The sequence below is a fragment of the Erinaceus europaeus genome, unplaced genomic scaffold (assembly GCF_950295315.1).
Source record: "Erinaceus europaeus unplaced genomic scaffold, mEriEur2.1 scaffold_485, whole genome shotgun sequence".
Taxonomy (NCBI): domain Eukaryota; kingdom Metazoa; phylum Chordata; class Mammalia; order Eulipotyphla; family Erinaceidae; genus Erinaceus; species Erinaceus europaeus.
In genome coordinates this window covers 20001-37068 of record NW_026647207.1, presented here as the reverse complement: position 1 = coordinate 37068, position 17068 = coordinate 20001, and the positions used below count along the sequence as shown (strand labels likewise).

At 43.9% G+C, this 17068-nt stretch overlaps 1 protein-coding gene across 5 annotated transcripts in view; it reads right to left on the bottom strand.

The window, feature by feature from the left end:
- Nucleotides 1–17068, bottom strand: part of ETNPPL (ethanolamine-phosphate phospho-lyase) — a 53022-nt gene that overhangs the window by 30675 nt on the left and 5279 nt on the right. For all 5 annotated transcript variants that reach the window (XR_009547897.1, XM_060183809.1, XM_060183811.1 and 2 more), the window contains exons 2-11: nt 15663–15781; nt 15277–15436; nt 14368–14442; nt 12000–12090; nt 10631–10747; nt 7824–7906; nt 6911–7136; nt 4051–4205; nt 2449–2538; nt 2104–2234 (exon numbers count right to left, since the gene is read on the bottom strand). Coding sequence is in view for 4 of the 5 variants with exons in the window: in XM_060183809.1 (XP_060039792.1) it covers nt 2104–2234; nt 2449–2538; nt 4051–4205; nt 6911–7136; nt 7824–7906; nt 10631–10747; nt 12000–12090; nt 14368–14442; nt 15277–15436; nt 15663–15781 (1247 nt within the window). In the remaining variant the exon portion in view is untranslated. The remainder of the gene's footprint in view (nt 1–2103; nt 2235–2448; nt 2539–4050; nt 4206–6910; nt 7137–7823; nt 7907–10630; nt 10748–11999; nt 12091–14367; nt 14443–15276; nt 15437–15662; nt 15782–17068) is intronic.

Sequence of the window (17068 nt, the reverse complement as noted above, 5' to 3'; positions counted from 1 at the left end):
GGGCAAAATATATACCTGAAAGCAAAAGCACACAATAGTCTGCAGTGAGTCAGTATCAAGTTCATAATGAAATAGCGTGTCCACTTAGACTTAGATACCCTCCTCACCTACTTCCTATTACATTTCCCTCACTCACTCCCAAGCTATCCTTATCAAAGCAAGGACTGCAAAAGCTGAATAAGGGCAAGAGACTGGCAGACTTTAAGGATGATTCTTTAGTCACTATCAGGCCACCCCATTAACTGGGGCCCTAGTGAGTCCTGAGATTCCCAAACAGACATGATGGGCCCAGACCTCGAATAAATCCCTCTCTCCATTGTTACTGGTCATCTCTATCAGGAACAACAAAACAGACCCCTCTGTGGACCTTGCCCTCAACTTGGATCAACAATGGTAGAGAATGTTCCATCCTCCGAAGAGAGGCTGGACAACATACTCTATGCTACACCTGAGGAAGATGGGTCAATATTGGGGAAGCTTGGAACGTTCCTACTCATGACCACAGAAAGTGAGCTCAGATCTACAGGGATGCAGAGGTCACATAAGCTCCTAAGCTGAATATGGGCCCCAGATCAGATCAAATCGATGGGGTTTGCAGTCACCAATATTCTTCCCTGATCCAACTTTCTGGTCCTTTTTCCAGCCATGACATCAGATAATAACTAGGATCCACCTGCATATCAGATTTAAGGTTCAGGGAAAAAAAAAACTAGTATAGCCATAGGCCCTTTGGAATATAACTAAAATATGCCTACTAGCTATCTACAACAGAACAGAGACCCCCTCCCCCAGCTCTTCATCTGCACTATTCCAGCCTTTAGGTTCATGATTAGTCAACAATTTGTTTGGCTTTGTATGTTAACTCTCTTTTCAGCCACCAGGTTCCAGATGCTACCATGACGCCAACCAGACTTTCCTGGACAGACAACCCCATCAGTGTGTCCTGGAGCTCCGCTTCCCCAGAGCCCTTCCCCACCAGGGAAAGAGAGAGACAGGCTGGGAGTATGGATCCACCTGTCAATGCCCATGTTCAGCAGGGAAGCAATTATAGAAGCCAGACCTTCAACCTTCTGCATCCCACAGTGACCTTGGGTTCATGCTCCCAGAGGGATAAAGAATAGGAAAGCTATCAGGGGAGGGGATGGGATACAGATTTCTGGTGGTGGGAACTGTGTGGAGTTATACCCCTCTTATCCTATGGTTTTGTGTTTTCTTTTTATAAATAAATAAATAAATAAATAAGCAGCAAAGTGAGCTCCAGTTTTGAAGAGCGCTTTATGTTTTTCAACATGGTTTTCCACTATCAATTTACTTGCTAATTTCAACTTACACTCACACCTGAAAAATTAGCCTAGTTCTAGAATACAAGTCAACAGGAGATGAGGCTCTATGACTGTTCTGAGGAACAGATGGCAGTCCTCATAATTTATACGACAATATGTTACATGCACAAATAACACATCACGCAGAAAATAGTTTTAAGCTGTAGTCTGTAACTATTTTCTTTTTTTTTTGTTATTTATTTTATTTTTTAATGCAGTGCAGAGCAAGCACCAAGGGCCTTGTGCATGTGCAACACTACTCAGCAGGTTCCCTGATCAATTTTCTATTCTTCTATAGGAGAGAGATGAGAGACAGAGTACTGACATCACAACATTACTTCACCACCCATGGAGGGTTTTTGTTTGTTTCCTGTACAGTTCCTGTAGCTCCCATGTGGTGCTGGGACTTGGGTCTAGGGCCTCACACACAAGGCATGTGCTCTATGGATGGACTATTTCCTCATCACCCCTTTTTAAACCCTGTGATTTTTACAGCAAATATTTCTTAGATTAAAGCCACACTAGCTCTTCAGGCAGGGCATGTTTGCCAAGTGAGTAGCCCAAGTCTGAGCCCCAGCACCTCATGGGAGAACCATGGATGGCACTAGGGGAAGCTCTGGTGTTGTGGTGTCTCTCTCCTGGGAGTGGTGAAACTGTGCATGTCTTAGGCTCCATTACATACACAGACACAGAGCCAACAGGTATACTTCCTCCCCGCCTTCTTCATCTTCTGTTGGACACACCAAGTGTGAGGGGGCATCTGAGTGGCCTGTGGACTCACCTGTCAGAATCCCATCCAGCTGCTCCACCATGAACACCGCATCCTCCTCAGTGAAGCACATGGGTGGTTTGATTTTAAGCACATTCCGATGAGGTCCGTCTGCACTGAGCAGAACTCGCTTTTCTTTCATCCTAAGCAGTGCAGGAAACGCGCATGAGCGCAAGCAAGGGAGAATCAAGGGTGTGTAGGAACGGGGAGGGCCTGGGGCACGTCGGCATTCTGTAGGCACAAAGCCCACGCTGACAAACGCGCGTCAGGGGAGCATGCTTTCCAGGGAGCGGGCATCCCGGGTGGCGGGGGTGGGGGTGGGGGTGGGGGGGGCGAGTGAGGGGTAGGTATGTTCACCTGTAGATGATATGCTGAGCTTCGGCTGTGGCGGGAGTCCTTTTCTGATGGTCCTTCACTAAGTCAATTCCGATGAAAAGGCCACAGCCCCTGAAGTGAAGACAGCAAACCTGACAGGTCAACAATGAAATATGGGCGCATCACAGAAGATCCCCACTTGCCCAGACTTCAGATTCACTTGAGACTTTAACAAGTTACCTTTAAGGGTACCCTATTAATGATTCTGTTTTTTTTAAAAAAATATTTATTCTATTTTATTGAGAGAGAGAGACATTAGAGCACTGCTCAGCTTTGGCTGATGGTGGTGTTGGGGACTGAACCCAGCACCTCCGAGCTTCAGGCATGAGTCTTTTTGTATAACCACTATACTGTCTCCCCAGCCCTCCACCACCATAAACCAGAGCTGAGTAAAGCTCTGGAAAAAATAAATAAAGAGGAAGAGAGGGAAGGGCTAGAGAGAATGTCCCAGGAGCAGCAGTGAGATCTTGCACGTATGAGACCGTGACTCCAGACTAAAATAAAACAAGCAAACAAACATGGCCTGGAGAGTGAGGGGGGTGATGAACTCTCAAAATCACAATGTCTAGAATTCAGTCCCAGTCATTGTGTTGATAGATGCCAGAGAGATACTCTGGATTTTCTCCTCCCCACTCCTCTCACCTCCTATTTAAAATAAATAAATCTTTAAAAAAACAAGTTATTTTCAACAACTTAGTTTCTTCTCTTTTTTTATTACATTACTGAGAAATACCTATAAAATATTGAGTTTTCTAGAATTTAATGATTCACAAGTATTTAGTAGATCATTTAGTTATTTTTATTTAAATTTTTTATTAATCCTTATTTACTGGATAGAGATAGTTAGAAATCAAGAGACAAGGGGGAGATAGGGAGGGAGAGAGACAGAGAAACACCTGCAGCCTTGCTTCAAGACTAGCAAAGCTTTCCCTCTGCAGGTGGGGACCAGGGGCTTGAATCCAGGTCCTTGCACTGTAACATGTGCGCTCAACCAGGTGTGTCACCACCCAGCCCCATTTAGTTATTTATTTATTATTTTTGCCTCCAGGGTTATCACTGCGGCTTGGTGCCTGCACTCCGAATCCACTACAAGGCCATTTTTTCCCTTTTTGTTGCCCTTGTTGTTTATCGTCGTCATTGTTATTATTGCTGTCTTTGTTGTTGAACAGGACAGAGAGAAATCGAGAAAGGAGGGGAAGACAGAAAGGGGGAGAGAAAGACAGACACCTGTAGACCTGCTTCACCGCCTGTGAAGCTGGGGCTCGAATGGGGATTCGTACGCCTGTCTTGTGCTTCGCACCATGTGCGCTTAACACACTGTGCTACCACCCCCCCCCCCCCCCGATTTAGTTATTTTTAAATGCCTTCATTCCACTTTTTGGCTGATGAAATTATCTCAGCTTTATACAAAAAACGTCAAGAAAGACCACACTCAAATGTCAGCTGTGGTGATATCTGGGCTTGTGATTAAGGATGACTTTTCTTCCATATTTCCTCTGTACGGTTTTATGTGATTTTAAACGTCTAAGATAAAAAAACAGAATCATTTGGGGAAGTGAGTAACCGACTGTATGATGGCTGTACCTGACATCTCCTATCAGAGCATGCTTAGCCTTCTGTTTATTCAGTAACTCAATGAGATAATCTCCCACTCTTGTGGCATTTCCTCGAAGGTCTTCACTTTCAATCACATCCAGGACGGCCAGACCAACAGCAGAAGATACTGGATTTCCTCCATACTTCAGGAAAAAGTTTAAGTGAGAAAACATGAGTGGTGTTATTTCATCTATGAGCAATCTGACTCATATAAGTAAGCGATGATATAATCTCAGTAAAACAGTCACCTGTGATCTTAGTCTCTGAGATTTGGAATACAGCATCATTCTATTTATTCAGAAGTGAGCAAAGATTCATTTCAGATTCTATTCTCCCAGTGAAACTGGTAGGTCTAGTGCCCAGCAGCCTCCAGGGGTAGCAGGGTGGGAGTGGGGGGGGGGAGAGATAGAAGGGAGAAAGAACCAAGGAGGAAGAAAGGAGGGAGGACGAGCACATGTGACAGCACTGCTCCACAGAGCAGACTTTAGGCTGAGGGCTAAGGATTTCAGGGTGCTTCATGAAGAGGGCAGGAGCTTCCGTCCTTGAATGGTTACGTGAAAACACCTATGCAATGGCATCTTCTCCGAGTAAGTCATGTTTTTTTTAAAAAAAATTTTTTTTATATTTATTTTATTTATTTATTCCCTTTTGTTGCCCTTGTTGTTTTATTGTTGTAGTTATTATTGTTGTTGTCGTTGTTGGATAGGACAGAGAGAAATGGAGAGAGGAGGGGAAGACAGAGAGGAGGAGAGAAAGACAGACACCTGCAGACCTGCTTCACCGCCTGTGAAGCGACTCCCCTGCAGGTGGGGAGCCGGGGTTCGAACCGGGATCCTTATGCCGGTCCTTGTGCTTTGCGACACCTGCGCTTAACCTGCTGCGCTACTGCCCGACTCCCAAGTCATGTTTTTTTTAAATTTTTTTTTAACCTGGTCCTAACAGTAACAAGTCCTATTATACATACTGCACAAACTCTAACAATTCTTCTAAAGTTAGAACTTATGATCTTGGAGGTGCAAAATCAAGCAAATATCATTTCCTAAAGATAGAAATTTAGTATCTCTGACAGCAGTCCTGCAACATTAATATAGTACTGAAACATCTAGATGCTTTGAAAATAGTTTGGGGACTCAAAGATGATAAAATAAAAAACATACTATCCTGTTAATGAAATACTGTGTGACATCTAGGTTAGCTCAGTCAAGAGCAAGAAGACAAATGGCAAGAACATGTGAGCAAGGTAAAAGTTACGTAAAGAAACATATAAGAAGGGAGTCGGGCGGTAGCACAGTGGGTTAAGCGCAGGTGGCGCAAAGCGCAAGGACCGGCATAAGGATCCCGGTTCGAACCCCCGGCTCCCCACCTGCAGGGGAGTCACTTCACAGGCGGTGAAGCAGGTCTGCAGGTGTCTGTCTTTCTCTCCCCCCTCTGCCTTCCCCTCCTCTCTCCATTTCTCTCTGTCCTATCCAACAACGACGACAACATCAATAACAATAATAACTACAACAATAAAACAACAAGGGCAACAAAAAGGGAAAATGAATAAATAAATATTAAAAAAAATACAAGAAGAGTCATACCACAGTCCGCCTAGGGAGCTTGGAGGCTGCTGAGCCAGTAGGTGCGTGCCTATGTGAAAGGCCTTGGGCTCAGCCCCACCCAGCTCCATATGTCCAAGCATCAAGGACAGCAACAAGGGAACTGCACGCATGGTAAGATGGTGCTCTGCGGTCACACCTTCTTTTCTCTCTGTTTCTCCTTCTCTAAGTGTGCAGAATAAAAATACTGGGCCCGAGAGGCCACTTAGGAGGACGCCTTGTACACGTGCACTTCTTCGGCACTGCATGAAGAAAATGGTTTACCCAGGTCTTGGGCGGCTAGCTGATAACACAGAGCTTCTTCTTTGTTGTTTTGGCTGCAATGGGGAATGGAACCAGGAGTTCCAATAACACCACTGAGTAGCCTTCCAAGGGCTGATTTTTTGTTATTTTATATAAAGGAGAGAAGGAGGAGGAAGAGGAGGGAGAAGAGGAGAAGAAGGAGGAGGAGAAAGTGGAAGAGAAGGAGGAGAGGGAGAGGAAAGAAGAGAAAGACCACAGCACTGCCCCACCATCCATGGGGCACCCCTGCTGCAGTCCATGATGCTCCATGCAGTGCTGCAGCCAAAACCCAGGGCCACTTCTGCAGCAAGATGCATGGGCTATTTGGTGTGCTACCCTCAAAACTCAGAGATTTCTTCTTTTTTTTATTTATTCCCTTTTGTTGCCCTTTTTGTTTGTAGTTATTACTGTTGTTGTTCTTGATGTCATCATCACAGAGAGAAACACAGAGAGAACACAGAGAGAAATGGAGAGAGGAGGGGAAGACAGAGAGGAGGAGAGAAAGACAGACACACCTGCAGAGCTGCTTCACCGCCTGTGAAGTGACTTCCCTGCAGGTGGGGAGCCTTACACCAGCCCTTGTGCTTTGCGCCACCTGCGCTTAACCCACAGTGCTACTGCCCGACCCCCCCCCCTTTTTGTTCTTAAAGATTTTATTTATTTATTAATGAGACAGATAGGTGGAGAGAGAGAAAGAACCAGACATCATTCTGGTACATGTACTGCCAGGTACTGAACTTGGGACCATATGCTTTACCCAATGTTTATCCACTACACCACCTCCTAGACTACATGAGATTTATTCTTTACTACAGTGACAGTGAGTGTTAGAATTCTGGGGGTGGGGTTTGAATTACAACAAAGGGGACACGCAAATGGATCTGAAATGATTCAGACATACAACTCATACAGTATTATAATGAAATAACTCCCCCCTCTTAGCATTAGAGGTGGAGGGCTAACTTTACCGTGTTGAAATATTCCATCCCAGAGCTGCAGAAGGCCTCTGCGATTTCTCTGGTTGTTACCACGCATGCCACTGGGTGGCCATTGCCCATTGGTTTCCCCATTGTGACGATGTCCGGGACAAAGTCTTCACCGTGCATCTGGAAGCTCCAGAAGTGCTTCCCGACTCGGCCAAAGCCCACCTGGACCTCGTCAGCTATAAACACACCTCCTGCTTCTCTTACATATCTGAAAATCAAAAGTTCAGTTCACAGAAAGTCCCCAGACCCATCCACAAAAGTACAGATGATGGAAGACTTAAAAAAAAAAAAAAAAAACAGGGTCTGAGGTAGATAGCATAATGGTTATGCAAAGAGATTCTCATGCCTGAGGATTCGAAGTCCCAGGTCCAATCTCCCGCACCATCATAAACCAGAGATGAATAGTGCTGTGGTTTTAAAAAAATGTGGTTAACCTGAAGCTTGTAGTCTTTGTTAAAAAAAAAATATTTTGGTGTTCAGACCACCCAGTGACAGGTATGTGATGCCACCGACTTTGGGCCATAATCAGAATAATACGCAGACTAGAGAGTCTACACGGTGTCTGTGCTGCTTTAAGTTATCTTGAAGTGAGACAATAAATAAGTGAACAGTCAACAGTTTTTGTTAGCAGCATTATAATACTCAAGTTTTTAGTAATTAGAAAAGTTTGGACACTGGTCAATGAGACTGGATGGGGACCAGAGCCCTAGAGACCCCATTGCTGGACTCTGGGTAGGGGTCAGGGGGATGCAGGAGTCCTGGGGGTGGCAGGTGTTCTGAAGTGGCTTTTTATCATCTAGTCTGGAAGCACTTCAATTACTCTTAAGGACCAACGTGGCCCTAGAGAAGTGTCACAGCTCTCGGTTGACCAAGAATGCCCAAATCCAGTACCTACTTTGCCACTTTCTGGAAGTAGCCAGCCGGAGGGATTATCTGTCCACCACAACTCTGCATGGATTCAGTGATAAAGGCAGCAATCTACACAAGAGAAGACAAGACCGAGTCAAAGTCCATTAGGGCCTCTTACACCCCCAGGAAAGGGCTTTGCATTTGACTGGATTCTATTTTATTATTTATTTAATTTTATGTTATTGGATAGCTAGAAATTGAGAGGGGTAGGGAGAGGAGAGAGGGAGAGAGACAGAGAGACATCTGCAGCCCTGCTTCACCACTCGTGAAGCTTTTCCCCTGTAGGTGGGGACCAGGGTCTTGAACATGGGTCCTCAAGCACTGTAATATGTGTACTCAACCAGGTGTGCCTCTGCCTGGCGGTTTATTTATTTATTTATTTATTTATTTATAATGGCTGGAAACAGAGAGGTGACAGTAGCTAATAGGCCATTTGATTAAAAAAAGAAAAGAAAAAAAGGAAACTATGTCAATACTGTAAAAGCAACAGATTTAAGCTTCAGCTCCTGAAATGCTAAGCACCAAAGAAAAAACGTCAAGGGGGCAGAGGGTGCCTCCCGTTCTGCAGACAGTCAAGATGCAGTGTTATTAGCATTCTCTGAATAAGACCCCCTGTGTTGAGCAGTCTGTGAGAGTTTCTAAAAACCTCGACACCTTATTTCCTCACTGTGGTGAAACAAAACTGCCCGAGTGTGGAATCTGTGTCTCGGAAATAGGAGGCTCGGATCACACACTCCAGTCACTGCACTGTATTGCTAGCTCTTGCCCTGAGCTAGGCTCCCCTCAGCAGAATCCACCAATTCGCAACAGTAACTACACAATCTCAGAAGGGACTAGGGGGTAGATAATACTGAAGAGATAGTACAGAAATTTAGTAAGACAACAGGAAAACCAAAGTTGTAGTCTAGATCACCCCTTAGTAAAAATATTGTCATGGCTCAAGTTCTTCATCTAGAAGTACTTCTTTTGCTAGCCACAAAATGGGCAGGAGATTTTTGCTCTAAAATTATCAAGTGTCCATCTTATATCTGCTTATTGCTGTCCGCACTGTTAGGAAGATAAAGCCGATTCAATAAATAAGGAAAACTAAAGTTATAAAAACCCATTTAGTAATAAAAATACAGTATGATCTTGGTAATATAAATTCTTTCTTAGAAGCAGTGTTTATTGTTAGTGTAGAGGGTGGGGGCAGACAGCATAATGGTTCTGCAAAAGAACTTGAGGCTCTGAAGTCCCAGGTTCAATCCCCAGAACTACCATAAGCCAGAACTTGGCAGTATTCTGTAAATAAATAAATAAATAAATAAACAAATAAATAAATAGAAATATAGGCTAAGTTTAAAGAGGAAAAGAGGTTAAAGTTCAAATGATAAAGTTAGATCTACCGGCACAGTTACATTACCTGAAGACATGAAAAACAAATGATGGAAAGAATAAGAAAGGCAAATTATTTTCCAATAATGAAGACAAAAATATTTGAAAGGAGCAGAGACAAAGAAGCAGAAAGACAGCACAGCGCTGAAGGAAACACTGCAGACAGAGCAAGCACAGCACAGCGCTGAAGGAAACACTGCAGACAGAGCAAGCACAGCACAGCGCTGAAGGAAACACTGCAGACAGAGCAAGCACAGCACAGCGCTGAAGGAAACACTGCTGACAGAGCAAGCACACTACCCAAGTGAGCTGTTTTGCCAGGTCACACAGATTTTCGTTTTTATTTCAACTGACATCTTTTCTCATTTTTAAATAGATTTTTAACTCTGTATTATCTTTATTTGGATAGAGATAGAAACTGAGAGAGAAGGGAGACACAGAGACACCTGAAGCACTGCCTTATTTCTTGTAAAGCTTTCCCCCTACAGGTGGGGACCGGGGGCTTGAACCCGGGCCCTTGTGCGTTGTAACATGTCCGCTCAACCATGTGTGCCATCACGGCCCCGCAACTAAGAGCTTTTAATTGGAACATCTGTGCCGTAAGTCAATTAAAGGCAAAGCGTGTACCAAACTGCATCCAAACACCACATAAGTAACTTAATGTGCTGAGAACTTGCTATTAAGCTGATGACAAGTAGGCTGTTAAGACAGAGAAAGTGGAGGCTCTTTCCTACTTTGGGAGATTCTGGGTCTTAGAAGTGCAAGCTGGGATTAGAAGGACATTCTTCTGCCCTGCCATGTATCAGATACAGACCATCTCTGGGTGCTGTGGTTCAGCAAAGCTGAACAAGTTTAAGGGAGGTATCAAGCTCCCTGTAGGTCTGGGAGTCTGCCCAGGACCACCCTGCCTCTTCCCCATCTACGAACACCTAGGGTGCCTGACTGGAATAGAACCAACCTAGGTTGTTACTTGAAAAAATCTCTCTCTTACTTCTCTAAACCAGAGTCTGCATTCCACAAGGAGAGTCAGAACTAGGTCAACAATTCTAGGAGGGGCAGAGGGATTGTATTTCCAGGACAAATAAAAGTAGATGGCCAGGAGCAGGGAGATAGAATAGTGGTTATGCAAAAATAGTTTCACGCCTGAGGTGCCAATGGTCACCGGTTCAATCCCCAGCATCACTTTAATCCATGGCTGAACAGTGCTCTGTTTCAAAACAAAAACGTGAAAGAAAAGAGCAGTCAGCTTTACGGATCAGACAGTTGTGATGATGCACTTTCGAAACATGAACCAGGTGGAAATGTAAGCAGAGACACAAGGAGTTTAGACCTCATCTCTTCCATCTCTCCCATGCGTCACAGTGCCTTCCATCCATTCTATAAATGGTGCAAAAATGTTTTAAAGCTGCTAATACAAACCTTCCTTCCATCCTTATGAGCTTCTTCAATAATCTTCTTCACGTCGTCTGCATAAGCACTAGCGGGGTCTGCATGGTCTTCTCTGTATTTTCCTCTGTAAGTATCTGGAGCTGGTGCCTGAAAATAGTAATCATTACAGTTCCTCAGGGTTTACCTCTGACAACTGAAATTTCATAAAAAGATAATTCTCCATGAAAGCTATTTAATGACTCTTGAGTTTTTTCCTTTTAATATTTCTGAATTCTGACAACTAAAATGTTATCACTATGAACAGGAGTTTGAATTTACTCCCAAATTGTTATAGATTAGACTGCATTTCCATTCATGTAAGAAACACATTGAAATAAATAGGCATGATTTTATTATTAGAAAACTAAAGTATAGGGAAATTAACTATTCAATATTGAAAACTGACTATACTTCAAATAACAATCATTCATTCAGACAGAGCCCAGTGTTTCAGCATGACTCTAGATTGTGACATTTTGAATCAACCCTGGCAATCAATGGGGTGACAGATGTCGCAGCCAGATCGCCCTTACATCCAAGTGTGACATTTTGAAAGAAGGCGCTGATGGTTTTCTTGAGACATCCTTAAATGACCCTTTATACAGGCACACCAAGGAATTTTAATGTTTCTCAACTTGGTTGGGCTTTATTATTCCTTACTTTTTTAAAGTCACTTATTTTTTGAAAATTTATTTATTATTGGATAGAGACAGAGTAATTGAGAAGGGCGGGGGGGATAGAGGGAGAGAGATAGAGACACACCTGCATCCCTGCCTCACCACTTGTGAAGCTTTCCCCCTGCAGTTGGGGACCAGGGGCTTGAACCTGGGTCCTTGTGTACTGTAATGCGAGCGAGCGCTTAAACAGGTGCGCCACTGCCAAACCTACCTGGTAATTCAGCATAGAGCAATTAAATTTTAAGAAAATCATACATACTTGATTCAACTCTGAATTTCCAGTTGGTTGTCAGTGAAAGGTGATCATAATGACCATGCAAAAAGAGTTTCATGTCTGAGGCTCTGGAGCCCGAGGTTCGATCCCCCAAACCACCACCATCATAAACTAGAGCTGAGCAGTGTGCTCTGGTAAAATTAATAATATAAATTAAATTTAAGCCAAGTTGGTACCACTGGAAATAACTGCAGATCAAAGAGTAATAAAAATAAAGTGCGAGCTGTGACTAAGCATCTTCATGCTGTGATACCCCACTTCCCCTTGCCGTCTAGCTCTGTTTGACTTTAGCGAGTGATGTAACTCCTTCTAGACCTTATTTTCTCCACAGGTCATTCTGATGGAAAAAAAAAAAGTTTGGATTATTTCTATTATTAACATTCGGATTCTTGGATTTTAAGATACTTACCACATGCACAAATTCTTTCTTGATATCCTTGCCCTCTTGAAACTTATATGGGCTGATTTCAATTAAAGACGTCAGATGGCCATGGTAGGCACTGGCAAGAACAACAGCAAAAGGAAGTTTCCATCTGTATGTGAAAAGTATCACGGGGCCGGCAGTGGCGCACCTAGTTAAGCGCACACACGACAGTGCGCAAGGACACAGGTTCAAGCCCCTGGTCCCCATCTGCAGGGGGAAAGCTTCACAAGTGGTGAAGTAGGGCTATAGGTGTCTTTCTGTGCCTCTCCCTCACTATCTCTCCCTCCTCTATCAATTTCTCTGTGTCCCTAGCCAATAAATAAATACAAAATTTTTAAAGTATCGCTGCCTATTACCCAGGAAGAATCTCAATACTGGCGCCAGCCTTTGCTACGTGGGGCCTCATTTTTCACCAGATTTATCCTGTTCTCTTTATGCATGTAACGATGCCCATCAAAAGTCAGAATTTCATCTACTTGATCAAAATAAAATATTTACTTAATTTTTGTAATTAAATATTTAATTTTTAAAAAAATTTTATTTATTAATGAGAATGATAGGAGGAGAGAAAGACCCAGACATCACACCGGTACATGTGCTGCCGGGGGTTAGACTCAGGAACTCACGCTTGAGAGTTCAGTGCTTTAACCATTGCACCACCTCCCAGGTCGCTAAATTAAAAAATTTAAATTCACTATACCTATTGAAAGATATCACAGGCCAAGTTAAAATACAGATGTGATCTTTTAAAAACATTTTAAATCTTTTATATTATTTATTTATTTAGTTATTGCCTTCAGGTTTATCACTGGGGCTCGGTGCCTGCACTATGAATCCATTGCTCCTGGTGGTCATTTTTCCATTGTTATTGTTGTTGTTGGATAAGACACACAGAAATGGAGAGAGGAGGGGAAGACCGAGAAGGGGAGAGAAAGACAGACACCTGCAGACCTGCTTCACCGCCTGTGAAGTGACTCCCCCTGCAGGTGGGGAGCGGGGGGCTTGAACCTGGGTCCTTGCGCACTGTAACGTGTGCGCTCAGCCAGGTGCGCCACTGCCCGGCCCCCTCATATTCCTTAAATCACTATGCTTGTGGTCATTTGTGAGAGCAACAGTAAACAAACACTGACTGACACATGTTCAGTTCAGCCCTGTGTCTGAGATTAATGGGATGAAGAGCAGGGAAACTCCTTAGCAAAGCTGGAAGTGGAGGTTTCATCCTTAAAATGTAGTGAATTCCTGTTTGAGAGGTAAGACTACACAGTGACTACTAACAGCCACCAACTAATGATAAAGTGCTAACTTTGACTTGACTGCAGCCCTGCTTTAAAACTGGATCTAAATGATTATCTTTTAAATTAATTCTAAGGGTCAGAGAGGTGGCTCAGAGGTGGACACATACATGGCATGTGGGTTAGATACCTGGCACCACTTCAAATGGGGTGGGGCTCTGGTATCTCTCCCTTTCTCTATTTCTCAGAGAAATAGAGAAACAGTTACAGCAGATAATCACAGTGAAGTGAATGCTCAGGCTTTAAACATGGGTTAAGTCTTTTTATCTTTCTTTTTTTTTTAAAAAAAGTTTTAAATTATCTTTATATATTGGATAGAGACAACCAGAAATCAAGAGGGTAAGGGGAGACACAGAGGGAGAGAGGGGGCTGGGTGGTGGCACACCGGGTTAAATGCACATAGTACAAAGTGCAAGGACCTGTACAAGGATCCAGGTTCGAGCCCCCACCTCCGTACCTGCAGGGGGAAAACTTCGTAAGCGGTGAAACAGATCTACAGGTGTCTATCTTTCTCTCCCTATCTTCCTCTCCTCTCTCATTTTCTCTCTGTCCTATCCATTAAAAAAAAAAAGGAAAACAAATAATGGTTTCTAGGAACAGTGGATTCATAGTGTCAGCACTAAGCTCCAGCAATAACCCTGAAAGAAAAAAAAAAAAAGAATGAGCAAGAAAGAGACCTGCACTCCTGCTTCTCCACTAGCAAAGCTTTCCCCTGCAAATGGGAAAGCTGGGGGCTTGAACCCAGGTCCTTGAACATCATAACATGTGTGCTCAACCAGGTGCACCACCACCCGGCCCCTCATGAGTTCTATGTTCATTTTAAAAATAGCTTATTCACATGCAGTAGCTGAATAAATAGTCAACAGGTGAAAAGTAAGTCCCAAAGCGTGTAAATCACCTGTGACTGTGACCCCAGGGCCCGACAGAGCCTCCTCCGCCTGCAAGTGTGATCTACCCCAGTCGTTCTGACACACAGCCAAACCACAACGGCACACATCCGTCTCCTCCACTTGTACATCTCTAAGGAGGCTCCTGCTCGGACTCTCACTCCTCAGACTTACTGGTCCAGGGTGATCACATCTTGGTGCCCACTGAATTGTCGGGCCAGGCGTAAGGCTAAGTCATTGGCTTCAGACCTATTGGAGTAACAGAGAGAGGACAACATGACACAAGCTCTTTGAGAATATTTCTAAAGTATTAATGACAAGTTACAGAAGGATGAGATTATTCAGAAATGTAAATAAGTCAGTTGAAAGATTAAAACTTTTTTGTATTTATTTACTGGATAGAGACAGACAGAAATCCAGAGGGAAGGGGGTGATAGGGAAACAGAGAGACACCTGCAGCACTGTTTCATCACATGTGAAGTTTTCCCCCTGCAGGTGGGAACTGGGGCCTCGAACCCTGGTCCTTGTAACATATGTGCTCAACAAGGTGTGCCCCCAGCCAGCCCAATCAATTTATTTCTATTTAATTACGTTTTACCAGAGCACAGCTCTGTGCTGGCTTATGCGTAGCCATTACCCTGCCTGGAATAGTTATTTTTGCCATAGTAAAGATTTAAGTATCTATCCTTTTAGAATACTTAGGGGTATGCTTCTCTCACCAAGGAAGTTATGTACTAAAAAGTTAAGTGGGGGCTGGGGAGACAACATCATAGTTCTGCAAAATATTCCTGTCTGAGGCTCTGGGTCCCAGGTTCAGTCCCCAGAACCACCATAATCTAGAGCTGAGCAGGGCTCTGGTCTCTCTCTCTCTCTCTGTGTGTTATCTCTCTCACTGAAATATTAAAGAAGAAGTTGAGTGGCACACACATCTTAATCTTTAGATTGCTATGGGACATATTATTTGCAAAATCCTTAGACAGTTATAGATGGAGGCATCTTCACTCCACCACAAATCACAAAAGAGAAGCACGAGGAGAAAAAAACCCAACAGATGAGTGGGAGCAGGGGTGGCTGGAAACACACCCAGAATTTGTAAAATAGCAGACTGACAGCTTCTCTGGCAGCGTGGCTGAAAGGCGCTTGGCATACTCGACAATGTTGTCGTGGAGGAATCGGGAATTCGTGTTGAGGAGTTCCATCTGTTTCAGGGCAGCTTTGAGCACTTCTGGGTGACAGTGTCCCACTACGGTTCAAACACAAACACCCAAGAGGTGAGCTACAATTCTAAATACCTGTGAAGTGAGGGAGGGGTTCTGAAACAGGAAAATAAACAAAGTGCAGCTTCTTTCTCTCCTGCATTTTGTTGTAACATTTTCCTGCTGGGAAAACTGGCTCCATTCAGCAAAGGTGCCAAGGCCGCCTGACTCCATCGACACCCTTTCAGAGCATGACAAGGTCTGGGTGTTTACCGTGGGAAACATTGTTGATGCAATCCAAGTACCGTCCGCCTTTCTCGTCAAACATATACTGCCGCTGGGCTCGCACGATTTTAATGGGATCATCAGCAAAGAAAACTTTGCAAGAGGGCCTAGAAAGAATGAAAGGAAACATTAGGTCTGGTGGGATTACTCAGGGTCTTCCTCCCTTTTCCCCAGAGCACTGCTCAGCTCTGGTTTACGGTGGTGCCAAGGATGAACCTCGGGGTCTCTGAGCCTCAGGGATCAAAGTCTGCTGTGCTACCTTCCTGGCCCTTCCTTTTCCCCTCCTCAGCGAAGGTCAGCATTGGTGGAAATTTACAGTGCCGTAAAGGGAAGAGGAAATAACCTTGGTGGCATACTTCTTGCTGTTCAGATAATCTTGGAAATTTTTACCTTAATTCTTCATTCATGACTGTTTCCATTTTTTTATTATCTTTATTTATTGGATAGAGACAGCCAGAAATTGAGAGGAAGGGGGATATAGAGAGGGAGAGAGGCAGAGAGACACCTGCAGTCCTGCTTCACCACTCACAAAGTTTTCCCCCTGCAGGTGGGGACCAGGGGGCTTGAACTCAGGTCCTTGTACACTGTAACACATGCACTCAAACAGGTGTGCCATCACACGGCCCCCTCTGCTTCCATTTCCTATTCTTTCTAAAAAAAAAACCTTTTTTTAGGGTAGGGGTAGATAGCATAATGGTTATGTAAAGAGACTCTCATGTCTGAGGCTCCAAAGTCCCAGGTTCAATTCCCCACACCACCATAAGCCAGAGCTGAGCTTATGGTGGTGTGGTTAAAAAAAAAGCCCTTGATTTAAATTTCATATACTTTATTTGCTAGGTCAGACAGAAATTGAGAGGGAAAGGGGATGGAGAGGGAGAGAGACACCTGCAGTGCTTCACCACCTCATGAAACTTCCCCCGCAGGTAGAGACCGGGGCTTGAACTCGGGAACAGGCACATGGTAACACATGCACTTAACCAGGTGTGCCCCCACCCACCCACTCACCCTCTCTCTCTCTCTCCCTCCCTCTCTCTCTCTATATATATATATATTAGATAGAGACAAAAGAGAGTAAAACAAACCAAAGCACAGAAGCTTTCTTCAATGAGATGGGAATGGGGCTTGAACCTAGGTCACACCCATGGCAAAGCGGCATTCCACCCATGTGAGCTATCTGCCAGTCCCTAAAACTAAAGACTTATTTTCTTTTTAATCTTTATTTTTTAACCAGAGCACACTGCTTAGCTGTGGCTTATGGGGGTACCTTGGATCGAACCTGGAATCTCACAGCCTCAGGAATGAAAATCTTTATTTTTTTTAAACTTTATTTGATAGGACAGAGAGGAATTTAGAGGGAAGGGAGTATAGAGAGGGAGAGGCAGAGAGACGCCTGA